The 16149-nt window shown below is 39.6% G+C and overlaps 1 protein-coding gene across 1 annotated transcript in view; it reads right to left on the bottom strand.

The window, feature by feature from the left end:
- The window catches only part of smc2 (structural maintenance of chromosomes 2), a 54833-nt gene that overhangs the window by 26128 nt on the left and 12556 nt on the right, over positions 1-16149 (bottom strand). The window contains exons 6-13 of the mRNA XM_072588106.1: positions 13457-13501; positions 11355-11588; positions 10777-10926; positions 10420-10653; positions 6245-6404; positions 2357-2474; positions 1018-1156; positions 728-847 (exon numbers count right to left, since the gene is read on the bottom strand). Of these exons, the coding sequence (XP_072444207.1) occupies positions 728-847; positions 1018-1156; positions 2357-2474; positions 6245-6404; positions 10420-10653; positions 10777-10926; positions 11355-11588; positions 13457-13501 (1200 nt within the window). The remainder of the gene's footprint in view (positions 1-727; positions 848-1017; positions 1157-2356; positions 2475-6244; positions 6405-10419; positions 10654-10776; positions 10927-11354; positions 11589-13456; positions 13502-16149) is intronic.

Here is a 16149-nt window from a genome sequence, read left to right as displayed (position 1 = left end):
TAGTCTCAGACTTCTCCAGTAACGGAATTGTTTTCTCTATTTCAAATTTAAAGAACCAAACATCATTAATGAAGATCCATTTCATGTTTTTTTTTGGGGTGTTTTAGACCAACAATCTGGCATTTAAAGCATGTTCATCAAAACTCAGCTTCATTGGGGTAGTCATGTGGCTTGCATGGAGGATTCTCACATAGCAAAGGTACAGCTCGAGAATTCAATCTTAGATACAAAGACAATCCAAAAATTAACTTCACAGCTTGCAAGCTGGATCCCCACACATGGGTAAAACTCAAACAAACTGAAATGGAGAAGTCTCTGTCTTCAATTTCAGTATTTATGGAGAACAAGATCAAATGTCTCCAGGACTAGCTAGTGCTCATTCCTCCACGATCACCTTTTATGCTATTTTTATTTTAAACTTGCTCATGGGAATTGCTGGGTCGAGGTGCATTTATTACCCATTCCAGATTCCCCTGGAAGTGGTGGTAGTGAGCTACCTTTTGAACCTCTGCAATCCTTGGGTATAGGGGCATTCACATAATGCTGTCACAGCAGGTTATTTGTCATACAGTGTAGTTTTTAAACCCAAACTAAGGTCTAGAGGTAGTTTAAACATTCGTATGTACCAATTCATTTTATAAAGCACACACATACAAACAAAAAGTGGACTGTAAATGCAGGATCATCATTAGGTTCACAGTCCAAATTCTCAACATTCTGGGCTTACCAGATTTTTGGCTGTCTTAACAATACTTTCATTAATACATTTAGAAGAAATTTTGTTGAGTGGTATGATGGTGTATCTTCGTTTGAGCTCCCCTTTTTCTAAAAGTTTCTTGCCTGTTACCTAAACAAAGAAACAGTGCGGAGTAAATCAGTACAATAATTTTAAGAGCAACATTGGTCATGGAATACTTAAAGAAAAGACATTAGCATGTAAGTGCAGCAATACGATAAAAACTTGTTTTAGGTTAGTTGGCTTGTGTTAATATAGTATTATCTGTGCTTTTCATTTACCTCAGTGTCCACCACGACATTATACAGACGACCTCCAGCAACCACTTCTAGAGCTGTTGCTGTGGAGACATCTTTCACAGAGAGAAGAGTGGCAACAAGACCTTTCACACGATTTGAGTCCCAATTTTTTTCAGGATCCCTAAAGTATTGAACATTTTGTTTTTCAATTAGATTTTAAAAGTTTTTAAACAATACATACTAAAAAGATTATTAAAATGCCAGTTGAAACCCAATTCCTACAACTCTGATAAAATTTCTGCAAAGTAGCAAATGTAATTTAGTTAACCCATACAGGTTAACCTACACGCTCCTACATTGTGACAAGGATCTATGAAAAGTAATTAACAACATTGTGCAAATAAAGAAGGCACTCATTACTGTGCTACTGAACATTGTAAATATGCAACTTCTCCTTGAAGCCTTTCCCTGCTTAGTTTTAGCAGCAAATACAGAATTGCAAAATAAGAATGGTATTTTATTTCAATCTGAGGAGGCTTCAATCCAATGTATATCTAACAACTAACTTTGAAGTCTGTTCACATTTAGACAGCTGTGACAATCCATAACACAAAACAAGATCAATTCACTCCATGTCCCAAAGTTAATGGGTGCTTCGTAAAAATTCCAGGATTCAGAGCTTTGCGAAAAGCTAATCAGTTCTTCTTTGGGTAACACCATAAATTGCACCAGGTGTCTTGAAAGCTGTTGACTAGTTTCTCATATGTTATAAATAAGTAGATAAATAGACTACTGAACAGGGATAAAAATGATCTCCAATCAACATATAGTATGTAATTTCTAGTGTATTTTAGAATGCTGTTAAATGAGCTGTGGAACCAAATCTTACTACATGAAGAATTGAAACTCAACAAAACCGACAAAAAGTTTTAGAATTCTTTAATTCACTCATGAGATGTGGCATTGCTGGCTTCCCAGCATTTATTGTCAGTTTCTAGTTTCCCATGGGAAGATGATGGTGATCTGTCTTCTTGAACCACCATAGTCCATGTGCTGTAGGCAGATCACATGTCATTAGGGAGGGAATTCAGGATTTTGACCCAGAGACACACTGAGGTTTTGGCAATATATTTCCGAATCACAACAGTGAGTGCCTTGGAGGTGAACTTGGGAGTGGTAATGTATCTGCTAGAATATAGAATATATACTATCACAATGTTTTGACAAGCTATAGTTATGCAATTATAAATGTTAAAGTTAACAATCTGCACTTGCTTGTTCTGCAGTTACCCACAATACTTAAGGTTTTTAAAAATTATGGCTGCAGAAAAAACTGTTTTATTCATATGCACATTTAGGTTGACACATGGCACAAACTTACTTGTACTCAAAATTCAAACTAGGGAATTTTGCCATCAAAACTTCATAAGACTCTCTCAGTTTGTTAATCATCCGTGACAGTCCTTGGCGCTGGTCCAAAAGTTTCTCCTCTTTGCCATCTTTAGGAGGAAATAATGTTAAAACACATAGTAACGGTAAATATTAAAACTCTAGTTTTTCTGTTCACACATTGTACAAACATTCAGATTAGGAGTTTGATTAAGTCATTTGGTCCCTCAAGCCTGCTCCAATATTCGATCATGGCTGATGTGATTGAGAACGCAATTTCAGTTTCCTACTTATCACCAATACCCTTAGATTTTTGACTAATAAAGGAGTCGACCTACAAGTCTTCAAAACAGCCAGATGATTGTGCCTCTATCTTTCTGAAAACAACTCCAGAAAACTACTTATTTATAAACTGTCCCCTATTTTAGTTTATCCCAAAAGAAGAAAGATCCCTTCAGCGTCCACCCGGACATGTCACCTCAGGATCCACCAAGCTTGATAAGACCAAAGAAAATTTAACCCTCCATACCTGAGCCAATCCAGATCCTCTCTCTAAACCCATCGCCTATTTTCTAAGGATCTGTATCCCTCTGCTCCCTGTCCATTCATGTATCTGTCTAGATACATCTAGAATGATACTCTCATGCCCGCCTTTACCACCTCCACTGGCAACACGCTCCAGGCACTCACCACCCTTTGCGTAAACTTTAACTTTTCCCCTCTTACCTTGAACATGTGACCCCTAGTAATCTAAGGCCACCTTGTAATCTCCTGAACTCCAATGGATACAGGTCCAACCTTTCCACAGAAAATAAATCCCTTATCTCAGGCATCAGACAAGAGAAACTTACCTGAACTGCTTCTAATATAATTACATCCTTTTTTAGGAGACCAAAACTGTATCTTGTTGTTTCTCCGTACAACTGTACCACAACATGTCTTTTTATATTCCATTTGTTTTAAATTATTTGGAACAACAACATTCAATTTGCCTTCTTAATCATTTGTTATACTTGTATGTTAACCTTTTGTGATTTATCTACCAGGACACCCAGATTCCTTTGTCCCATTGACTTCGACAATCTTTCCATTTAAATAACACGCTGCTTTCCCCATTTTATACTTCATCTGTGAAAACTATTTAATTAGTGAGCAAAAATCTATATCCCTTCACAATTTGCTTTCCTAGCCCATCTATTTTTACACCTTTCAGCAAATTTAGCAACTTCCATTCAATCCCTTTATCTAAGTCATTGATATAGATCATGTAAGAGTACACTTGTTCTTTCTTGCCAAGCTGAAAGCAACACATTTGTGCCACTTCCTATTAAGTAAACATTCTGTATCAATGCTAAAATGTACAGGAGGTAACAATGACATTTTATTTTTATAGTAACCTTGGATTTGGCACTTGTCCGATGCCTTACATTCAACATATTAATTAGGAGTCCGATCCACCTTTTGACCACATCATTGCTGACCTCAATCAAACCTCAAATCTATATTCTTGCTTACCTCTGATATCTTTCACCCCTTGCTTTGCAAGAAGCTATGTAAAACTGATATACAAAATATTTAAGGACTCTAGAATCTCTTCCTAAAACGTGATGGAAGTAAAGTCTCATATTGCTCAGATGATGTTCGCCCAATCTGTTTTAAATGTGCAATCCCTGGTTTTTAAAACAGTGACCCCTAGAACCAGACTCCTCCTCAACCGGAAACATCTTTTCTGCATCTACCCTGTCAAGACCCCTTGGAGTTAGTTTCATTCAAATGATCTCTTTTCTAAACACTGCCTAGCTTGCCAGTCTAGCCTGTGTTTTTTTAAGACAATCCACTCATTCCAGATATTAACCTGAAAAACCTTCTCTTGCTGTATTCAATGTGATTACATCTTCCCTTAAATAATGTAACCAATACTATCACAGTACTCCAGGTGCCCTATCACTACTGCCCTGTGCAACTCAAGTATACCCTCCCTACTTTGTATTCAATTTTCCGTGATAAATGATAGCTTTCCTAATTACATGCCATACTGCATACTAATGTTTTGTGATTCAATCATGAAAAAAAATCCAGATCCCCACGCATTTCAGAGCTCTGCAACCTCTCAACATTTAGATAATGTGGTTCTTTTTTATTCTTGCTGCTAAAATGAACAATTTCACCCCAGTACACTCCATTTGTTACATCTTTGCTCACTCACCTCATCTTTCCATAATTTCCTTATGTCCTCTTCACAACTTACTTTCTTTCTTTTGTGTCTACAGCAAATTTGCTAAATATAAGTCATTCAAACAAAGTGTAAATAATTAAGCGCCAAGCACTGATCCCTGTTTTTGTTTGGGGTGGGGGGGGTGGGGGCAATACTGCATGTCACATCTGCAATACTGCATGCAATATTGCATGGCACAGTGCTAACCACTGTGCCACCGTGGGCAGCACAGTGGCACAGTGGTTAGCACTGTTGCCTCACAGCGCCAGAGAGCTGGGTTCAATTCCTGCCTCAGGTGACTGACTTTGTGGAGTTTGCACATTCTCCCCATGTCTGCGTGAGTTTCCTCCGGGTGCTTCGGTTTCCTCCCACAATCCAAAAAATGTGCAGGTTAGGTGAATTGGCCATGCTAAATTGCCCGTAGTGTTAGGTGAAGGGGTAGGTGTGGGGGAATGGGTCTGGGTGGGTTGCGCTTCGGCGGGTCGGTGTGGACGTGTTGGGCCGATGGGCCTGTTTCCACACTGTAAGTAAACTAATCTAATCTTGTCTGCATGAAAAAGATCCAGTTCAATCTAATATTCATGCCAATATACTACCCTTACACCACAACCCTTTATTTTACTCAATAACGTTTGAGGTGGCACACTCAATAGTTCATTTTATCTGCAGCAGGAGTTACCACCTCAAAAGAACTCTTGATGGATTGGTCAAACAGGACTTCCTTATCACAAATCATGTTAACTCTGCCTGGTTATGTTCAGCTGATCTAAGTGCCCTGCCATAACCACTTTAATAACAGATAACATTTTTCATTCATCTATAGGAGAGCCTGTTTGATAATCCCACCCATGTCATTGATTCTTATACGGACCTCAGCCACTAGATCCTCCTTCTCCCAATTCAAATTCCTCTCCAACCCGAGCACTAGGCAGGTAATAGAATCTTCTGGACTCATGCTCACAGCTGCAGAGAATTATGTCTATCTTTTTACTATACTGTCCACTACCATCACTATGCTGTTATTTAATCCTCCACTTGAATTGGTTCCTATACCACAGCGCCATGGCTAGTTTGCTCATCTATACTGCAAACCCCACTTAAATTCATAAAAACTACAAAAAGCTCAAACCTGTTTGACAACTGCTACCTTCTCCAATCCCTTCTCTGCTTCATCCTCCTCCCGTCATCGATCACTATGCAAAAATCACTGATTACTCATCACACAACTCATTTCATATTTATTATAAATAACAAAAATCAGTTGGAGGCTACCTGTGACTCAAACAAACTGCAATCCAATGGAATACAGGCATTGCCCACTTTTCAAAAGTTTGCTTTTATGAACGACTTACATTGGTACCGGTTTTCGCTAACTGAAAGAATCCAGAAAGGATTTTCACTTTTACAAAAAAAGCAAAAATGTTCCCATATAAATTAATGCTTCTTCGCTTTGCGCCATTTTGACTACCAATGGTTTCATAGGAACGCGTTATTTTCAGATAGCTGGAGGTGGGGGGAGATACCAGTATACATTTTAACACTGCCAACATGATCACTCATAAAAGATTAAATAATAAAAATGAGAAATTATTACAAGCATTATTCATCTGAAACATGATTAGTCAAAGGTGATACTGTACTATTACTTTCAAAAGGTTTGCGAACCTTCATAATTCAGTTTCCGCATTTCTGTTTCTAGCTTCTCTCTGCTCTTTTTAACAGCTTCAAAATCATCCTGGTTTTTCTTGTAACTACTGTCCATCTTTTTCATTTCTGATTGTTTGGCCTTCAATTCTTGCTGGGCATATTTCAATTTCATCTGAGCCTACAGTACAAGAGCAAAATACCCGAAAATTTAATTTTAGATTCTTTTTCATTAAAATTGAATTGGTAACATTTACAAATTTATGGTACAACAAAGTCAACTTAACTTGTCAATAATTCTAAAATGGTTCTATGTATAGATTTACATCAAATAATAACCTCTGTTTTGCACTTGTGTCAGGCTAAGTAATTTAGGATGAAAAAAAACAAAAACAGACAACATTTCTGATGTTGTCCACAAGACCATAGATATACAGGTAGAATTAGGCCATTTCGGCACACCAAGTCTGCTCCACCATTTAAACATGGCTGATACATTTCTCAACCCCATTCTCCTGCCTTTTCCCTATATCCCTTGATCCCCATACCAATCAAGAATGTATCTATTGCTGCCTTAAATACATTGAATGACTTGACCTCCAGTCTTCTAAAGCCATGAGCTCCACAGATTCACAACCCTCTGGCTGAACAAATTTCTCATCTCATTATTAATGCCACCTTTACTCTGAGGGTCTGCACCCAGGTCCTACTCTCTCCCTATTAGTGGAAATATCTTTTTCACACCACTTGATCCAAGCGTTTCAGAGTTCCATATGTTTCCGAGATTTTCCCCCGCTCATCCTTCTATCAAGTACAGACCCAGAATCCTCAACTGTTTCTCATAGGACAAGTCTTTCACCCCCAGCATCAGTGTTTTGAACCTCCTCTGTACCCCCTCCAACACCAACACATCTTTCCTTAGATACAGGGAGTAAAGCTGCTCACAGCATTCCAAATGAGGTCTGACCAGGGCGTTGTACTACTGGAGGCTGTATATGTCTGCTCTTGTATGCTAGCCGTCTTGAAATGAATGTTAACACTGCAACTGCCTTCCTAACTGCCATCTGAACCTGCACATTAATATAAGAAATTAGGACTCCTAAGTCCCTTTTTGCTCAGATTTCCGAAGCCTTTCCCCAGTTAAAAAAATAGTCATTACCTCTATTCTTCCTAACAAAGTGCACAATCTATGGTCTTGTGGGCGGCACGGTGGCACAGTGGTTAGCACTGCTGCCTCACAGCGCCAGAGACCTGGGTTCAATTCCCACCTCAGGCAACTCTGTGTGGAGTTTGCACATTCTCCCAGTGTCTGCGTAGGTTTCCTCTGGGTGCTGCGGTTTCCCTCCACAATCCAAAAAAAAAGTGCAGGTTAGGTGAATTGGCCATGCTAAATTGCCCGTAGTGTTAGGTGAAGGGGTAAATGTAGGAGTATGGGTCTGGGTGGTATATGCTTCAGCAGGTCGGTGTGGACTTGTTGAGCTGAAGGGCCTGTTTCCACACTAAGTAATCTAATCTAATCTAAAACCTCATACTTTCCCACATTGTATTCCTTCTGCTGCATTTTTGCCCACTCTCCTAACTTGTTCAAGTTCTTCTGCAGCCTGCTCAAAATTATTTTTTAAAGCTGAACCCTTATGTAGCCAGCAACTCCAAGAAACTCTTTCCAGTTATGTTTGTTTCACATCTCATTACTTACAGTGTAGAAGCAGGCCCTTCAGCCCAACAAGTCCACACCGACCCACCAAAGCGCAACCCACCCAAATCGATTCCTCTACATTTACCCCTTCACCTAATGCTACAGGCAATTTTGCCTGGCCAATTTACCTAACCTGCACATTTTTGGATTGTGGGAGGAAACTGGAGCACCCGGAGGAAACCCACGCAGACACAGGGAGAATGTGCAAACTCCACACAGACAGTTGCCTGAGGCGGGAATTGAACTCGAGTTTCTGGTGCTGTGAGGCAGCAGTGCTAGCCACTGTGCCACCATGCCGCCCATGATACCAAAAGAATACTAAAATACTGATGTAACAGCAAACAATCGTAGTCCTTTGTGAGGATTATCAAATTTTTATTTGGACTATGTTTTCAACGCATCTTTTCATTCTATATTTAGTTAACTTTTATTTGACATAATTGACAGAGGAACCTTGATTATCCAAAGGACATGGGCGGGGAGTATTTTGTTTGGTTAATCGAATGCCGGACAACACAGTTTAGCCAAGCATCAGGACCAGGCGATCTTGCTGGACAATCTGAAATTCGGATAATCAAATGCCAGATAATGGAAGTTCCTCTGTATTATAAGAACAAAAACTTGTATTTTTATAGCACCAACTACCATAGTAAAAGATCCCAAAGCAAATCACAAGTTTTATGTGACTTGAGCCACATTAACAGATATTAGAGTTGTATCAAGAGATAAGCTTTAAGGAGCATCTTTCAAAAAAAAGGAGGAAAAAGAAAGACAGGCTGTGGTTTACAGAATTTAAGGACATGGCAGCTGAAGGCACAGCTGCCAGTGGTGGAGAAACCAGAACTGGGAGGGGGTGGGGGATGATGCACAAAACAAAACTGAATGAATATAACTACCTCAGATATTTATCTGGAATTGGAAAAATTACTCAGTTTTGCTTCCAGTTTCCATTCTTCTGTCACTTTAACCTCTTCCCTTCCATTCCTTTGGTTTCACTTCTGGTTATGGGCTGTCCATCAATATCCATTGCAAGCCCATCAATTCCCAGTGTTGCTTTGACTACACTTCCTGATGAAGGGCTTTTGCCCGAAACGTCAATTCACCTGCTCCTCAGATGGTGCCTGACCTGCTGTGCTTTTCCAGCGCCACACTCTTGACTCTAAGCTCCAGCATCTGCAATCCTCACTTTCTCCTACAGTTCCTCACACCCTACTTCCTGATATCTGTCTGATAATGACATCTTTCACAGGGGTGCCTCTGACACCTCTTTTTTTTTGTCAGTCAAGAACTGCCACTATCGTCGACAAGGAACTCAGTCACGTCTGATCCATTTCCCACAGTTTAGCCCTGAAATTCTCCACCATTCCAGAACAGCAATAAGATTTCCTCATCTTTGCCTTCTATCTCACCAGTCTACACATTCAGATGACCATCTTTTGCCATTTTTGGCCTAACCTCTTCCTCTCCTTCCAGAAGGAAGAATTCCCGTTGTCCTTCTTTTCTGCCCAAATAGACTCCACATTCTAAAAGATTAAACAGGGTCCCACTCTACCCACATGAGTGACCTTGCCATTAGAGTAAACCATCTTGCTCCTGTACTAAAATATCTGTCTTGGGCCTGCAAAGCATTCCAACAAAGCTCAATGCAACCTGGAAGCACAACTATGCATTTTCACTGAGGTACTTTAAGTCCTCTAAAATTCACCAACAACTTCAAAGCATAACCTACGTCCTCAATTTTCACTAGAAATCCACACACTTGGCTGTGTCTTGTTTGCAACCTGTTGAATTTGTTTTCAGCAGAACACGATTTCTCCATTTCACACCTACCATTTACACAAAATTTATAATCTTAATTTCTCCTTTACAACCATTAGAACTGTCTTATGCTCTGGGCATTCTCACCATCTGTTCCACTCATCCCCTGTCAACAGCATAAAAACCAATTTCAATTTCATATCAGACTGAAAACATTAGCTCTTTCTCACTCTCTCCACAGATGCTGTCAGACCTGCTGGGTTTCTCCAGCATTTTGTGGTTTTAACTCAGAGGAAATTACCAATGTAGGGAAAGTCAAAGTACTGAAGAGGTTTAAAAAAAGAGAATTTTCAATAGAAAAAAAACATTAATATTAGCTGAGCATTCTATTTTAATTTATATTTCAATTTCAAATACCATATTTCATTGCGTTCACTGCCACCACATCCTTCAATGGAATCACTACACATTTTAAGAAATCATTCTAGTGACTTAAAAAGTACTACCATGCAATTTTTAGCAAACTTGGACCGGAATATCTGAGTTTTTATCTTGTGACTTCAGTAGCTTCACTGTGACATAATAACTTGTGCTGAGAAGCAGAGCAAAACTCTGAAGAAACAAGTTCTCAACAACTGTACTTCAAGCTCCATATTTACATGATCCACTAATTATCTACTGCTGAATTAATGAAAACTCTTCAAGTTAAAAGCAATCACGAAGTATAGTATGGTTTACAAACCTGCTTGGCTTCTGTTTCTGCCCTGCTTATATCATTTTTGCAAGCCATCATCTGACCAGCAAGTGTGGCTGCCTCACCATCATCATTGCTGGAGAGACCAGCAGAAACTGCATTGAAGTGCTGCTGAGCAGCTTCTAGAGTCTTGTTATCTTCCTGACTAGTTTCCTGTAGAGCATTCAGTTCATCAGATATCTTTTTCAATTCTTTTTCCTTAGCTGCAACAGCATTACCATCCTGGAGAGACAAAGGTAGCAATAAGCAAAATAAAGGGGTAAAACCAGATATTTACATAAAATCAAAGTAATTTCAAACATTCTAATCCACTAACCACCAAGTTTATTTTGACAAGTGCCTTACCTCCTCCATACTTTTAATGAGAGCTTTCCATTTCTTTTCTTCCGCTTTGAGGTTGTCTTTCTTAGAATCATATGTACTTTGCACTTTGGCATCCATACGATGAGCATGAGCAACTGCCTGTTCCAGGGACTGAAGCACTCCACCAACTTGCTACAAGACAAATCCCAATTTCAATGTTTCTTTCAAGTAAAAAAAGCAAAGAGCAGAGACATCATTCAAAATAAAGCTTCAAAATTAGTCAAGGAAAATAAAAGGAAATAATTTGGAGAAAATAACTGTAATCTAGATAGGAGATGGGGAACACATGGAGGATACATGTTCCTTGTGACTGGAACATAGCAGAACATGTCTGTATTTAATACTTCTGTTTCAGTCAGTAAACCAAAAACATAAAAGCTGAGTTTTTATATCAGGTCATACACAGTCATCAAGAACCTTTATAATTGTGGCATATAATTTTCAAACTGAACTAGTCAGGTGAACAAGCAAAAATGCATGTACTATTTATCACTGGAATAAATACTTAACAGCAACATCAAATCAGAATGAACATTCAAGTGGTTGCAACTAGTATGTACCTCATCTCGGATTTTTTCCAACTCAGCCACTTCTTTGTTGATCTCCTTCACTTTCTTTTCACAATCAGAATTTGTTTCTTGAAGTTTAGTGATACTGTCTTGCATAGACTTTAGATCTTCAGCAGAGCGCAACTTGGTCTCCTCTGCACAAACAAATTGGTATGCAACGTACAGACGGGTAAGATGCTCAATCTCACGTGTTATTTTCTGGAATTCCAAATATGAGGATCTTTCCTACCAATAAAATGAAAATGAACAGATTAATTTTTAATGTACATTTGTAATGTATTAAGAATGGCAAATTTTTGAATTAAAATATCAATTCAAATGACTTAATCCAGTGACCTACAGAAAACCCAACTGGCAAGCTTTACCACACCTTTAAAGATTTTAAAATATTACATTTACAGATGCAACTCTGCAGCTCATCTCTGTTCTAAAATCCCATCAACCCTTGTGCTCCCGGTCCTGTACTTACACTCCCAATTTTAACATTTCACCTCAGCTTTCAAATCCACCTGAGCCTTGCTCCTCGCTGTATCTCCCTCTTCTAGCCCTAATCTTCCAAGTTCATCAATTCCTCCAATTTTAGCATTTTGAGCATCTACATTTTTATTGCTGAACCAGTGCTGACCATACAGTCCCATGCTTCACACTTTGGAATTCTTCCTGAACATTTGAGCTCTTGCTCCTCATTGTCTACTTCTTTAACACACAACTTTTTCACAAACCTTTAACCACAATTATACTTGTGAAAAACTTTGAAAAATTTTGCTACATTAAAAAAAGGTAGCAAAGCTTATGTTTTACAGAGAAGCTTTAGATTTAAAAAAAATTCAATTCCAGCATTTAAAGCCAGTCAGATACTAGTAACTGTCTGAAAAGAACTCATCAAATTAGACAATCTCATCAGAACTTTCTCCCTGCCTCAATCTTCTCTTCACAGATTTTGCCAGATCTGTGAATGAAATTTCTTCAGCACTTTATTTTGGATTTCCAGCATCTGCAGTACTTCACTTTTATTATAATCTTCTCTCATACTTTGAGGACAGTTGTATTGACAGTGGCTGGCTTCCAGTACTTTGTTCTGCAAATAAATATTTTCAAGAAAGCCTTAGTGCCAGCATGCTAGTCACAGCAGCACTCAACCCAGTAACTTTCTCATGGTCAAGACAACGTGTTAAACAGCCATCACCAGCAACAGCACTAACTAATTCTTCACTTTATAACCAGGTGTACCAATTCCTAACTGTAGCATTCTTTTCACCATCACAGTAAAATTAAAGTAATTTAGCACCGGAGTTCAACTGGGAAATCACTGTACCTTAGAATCCTTATAGTATGGAAGCAGGCCATTTGGCCCATCGAGTCCACAGGAACCTTCAAAGGGAATCCCACCCAGGCCTAACCCCTGCATTTCCCATGGTTAATCCACCTAGCCTGCACATCCTGGACACAATAGGCAATTTAGCATCACTAATGCACCAAACCTGCACATCATTGGAACGTGGGAAGAAACTGACGCACTCTGAGGAAACCCATGCAGACACGGGGAGAATGTGCAAACTCCACACAAACAAACAGCCATCTAAGGCTGGAATCGAACACTGGTCCCTGGTGCTGGGAGGCAGCAGTGCTAACCACTGAGCCATTATGCCATACTGTACCTTGTACTGCTTAACTACACATTCGGTGAATTAAGGGAAATTACAACGCAGAAGAGTAAAAAAAAACATGTAATAGCAAATACAAAAAAAAGTTTTTAAAAAATTTTAAGCCTAATAAAGAAAGACTATGTAGATCTGTGGTTGAAAAGTAGTATTTATGTTTGGGGCTAAGATTTTCATTTCAATTGCAATCTGCACAGCTGTAGTCAACGATAGGTTCCCTCAGTGAACAGTTTTGTAGGAAATGATGCAGGATGGTCTTCTAAAGGGAAAAATATCGAATTAAAGATGATCTTTCATTTCTGAGTATTGAAGGAAATAGGAAGGAAATTCAGGAATTCAGGGTGGAGGGTTACTGTTCTGAAATGCTATTTAGGATTTCCAAATTATACCTAATTTCCTCCCTTGGCATTACAGCAACCATTAAGTACATACCTCCTTCAGTTTCTGAAGTGTTGGAGTAATTTCCTCTTCAAGGATCTAATATACAAGAAAGTCCAGGAGAAATAAAATTAGAAGATTAAAGTACTTTTACTTTGTTCATGATTTAAAGTACATAAAATTGAGCTGTGGTAAGAGTAAATAAGGAAAACTTAAAAATATTTAGTTTAAGCATAGCACTTCAAAGACAATACAGAAATAATTTAATATTCCATGCAGTTTATAGCTCTAAGCAATACAAACAAAATTCTAGAGTTGTTAACATTCACACTAATCACTAAATACTGAACAGCTCAAAAATAAATGGAACAGCATTGTACAGACACTGTTGTTAAATGTACTCACTTTACCTTTTGTCTTTTACTGGAAATTTGGTAAAGGTTTTCTTTCAAATTTACTTGTATTATCCAAGATCAAAAATGTTTAAATTATTTACACAACTGAAGATAATGTACCAACACAAGCATATTTCATTGCAGAAAACTAATTCATTATGTGCATTTTAACAAAACTCCAACACTCTTAATGAACAATGAAAGATCAGTTGTTTTGAGCTGTTGGCTTTCTTTAAAGCAGCATGGTGGCTCAGTGATTAGCATTGCAGCCTCACAGCGCCAGGGACCTGGGCTCGATTCCAGCCTCAGGCGACTGTCTGTGTGGAGTTTGCACATTAGCCCAGTGTCTGCGTGGGTTTCCTCTGGGTGCTCCAGTTTCCTCCCACAGTCCAAAGATGTGCAGGTCAGGTAGATTGGCCATACTAAATTGCCCATAGTGTTGGGTGCATTAGTCAGAGGGAAATGGGTCTGGGTGGGTTACTCTTCAGAGGGTCGGTGTGGAGTTGTTGGGTCGAAGGGCCTGTATCTACATGGTGGGGAATCTAATCTAATCTAAAACATATCAAGTGATGTGTGTTTCTTTTTGAGTGCACCATTTGAGAAAAATGTAATTGGACTGGATGGTAAAAGGCAATTTTGGAAGAGATGGGGAGCTGAGCGATAAAGTTCAAGCTGAGAAGAATTCAGGGTAACGGTGTGTATGTACAAATAGAGCAGCATTGAATTCAAAAACTAAATTGAAGAACTGCTGGAAGCTCTCCTATTGGCAGTCACCAAATTAAAGTAACATTGTGATCTAACCATAAAGCCCACTAAACAATGATTAGTACAATTCCAATAATATTGAAATTGTGCAACATTAATGATGAATGCGATTTGAGATTTGTAGCTCAGGTTGTAAGTTTGTTTGCTCAGCTGAAAGGTTTGTTTTCAGACATTTCATCACCATACTAGGTATCATCATCAATGAGCAGCTGGTGTTATGTCCCACTTTCTATTTACGGGCCTTGGTTTCTTAAGGTGGGCAACATCATTTCTGATTCTCTTTTTCTCAGAGGATGGTAGATGGGATGCAAATCGATGTGTTTATTGATGGAATTTGGGCTAGAATGCCAGGCCTCTACAAATTCCCGTGTGTCTCTGTTTAGCTTGTCCTACGATAGATTTGTTGGCCCAGTCAAGGTGGTGTCCTTCCATGTCTGTATGTAAAAATACAAGTGATAGTAGGTCACGTCTTTTGGTGGCTAGTTTTCTGCCTGTTTGTCCGGTGTAGTATTTGTTATAGTCCTTGCATGGTACTTTGTAAATGACATTAGTTTTGCTGGTTATTTGTACAAGTCCTTTCGGTTCATTAGCCGCTGTTTAAGTGTGTTGGTAGGTTCGTGGACTACCATGATGACAAGGGGTCGGAGTAGTCTGGAAGTTATTTCAGAGATGTCTTTGATGTAAGGTAATATGTCTAGAGTTTTTGGATGCATTGTGTCTTCCTGTTTGGGTTTGTTGTTGAGGAATTGGCAGACTGTATTTATTGGGTAAAAACAATGACTGCAGATGCTGAAAATCAAATACTGGATTAGTGGTGCCGGAAGAGCACAGCAGTTCAGGCAGCATCCAACGAGCAGCGAAATCAACGTTTCGGGCAAAAGCATCTCTACCTACCTTGATACTGTCCTATCCCCCCTAGTCCAGGAACTCCCCACATACGTTCGAGACACCACCCACGCCCTCCACCTCCTCCAAGACTTCCGTTTCCCTGGCCCCCAACGCCTTATCTTCACCATGGATATCCAATCCCTCTACACCTCCATTCGCCATGACCAGGGCCTCCAAGCCCTCCGTTTTTTCCTCTCCAGACGTCCCCAACAGTACCCTTCCACTGACTCATTCGTTTGGTCGAACTGGTCCTCACCCTTAACAATTTCTCCTTTGAATCCTCCCACTTCCTCCAGACCAAAGGCGTAGCCATGGGCACACGTATGGGCCCCAGCTATGCCTGTCTCTTTGTTGGCTATGTAGAACAGTTGATCTTCCGTAATTACACCGGCACCACTCCCCACCTCTTCCTCCGCTACATTGATGACTGCATTGGCGCCACCTCGTGCTCCCGCGAGGAGGTTGAGCAATTCATCAACTTCACCAACACATTCCACCCTGACCTTAAATTTACCTGGACTATCTCGGACACCTCGCTCCCCTTCCTGGACCTCTCCATCTCCATTAGTGACGACCGATTTGACACTGACATTTTTTACAAACCCACTGACTCCCATAGCTACCTGGATTACACCTCTTCCCACCCTATCTCGGGTGCCATCAATGCCATCCCGTATTCCCAATTTCTCCGCCTCCGCC

The sequence above is a fragment of the Chiloscyllium punctatum genome, chromosome 2 (genome assembly GCF_047496795.1).
Source record: "Chiloscyllium punctatum isolate Juve2018m chromosome 2, sChiPun1.3, whole genome shotgun sequence".
In the NCBI taxonomy this organism is placed as follows: domain Eukaryota; kingdom Metazoa; phylum Chordata; class Chondrichthyes; order Orectolobiformes; family Hemiscylliidae; genus Chiloscyllium; species Chiloscyllium punctatum.
Note: the sequence above shows the minus strand (reverse complement) of the source record. Positions and strands in the feature narration are given on the sequence as shown.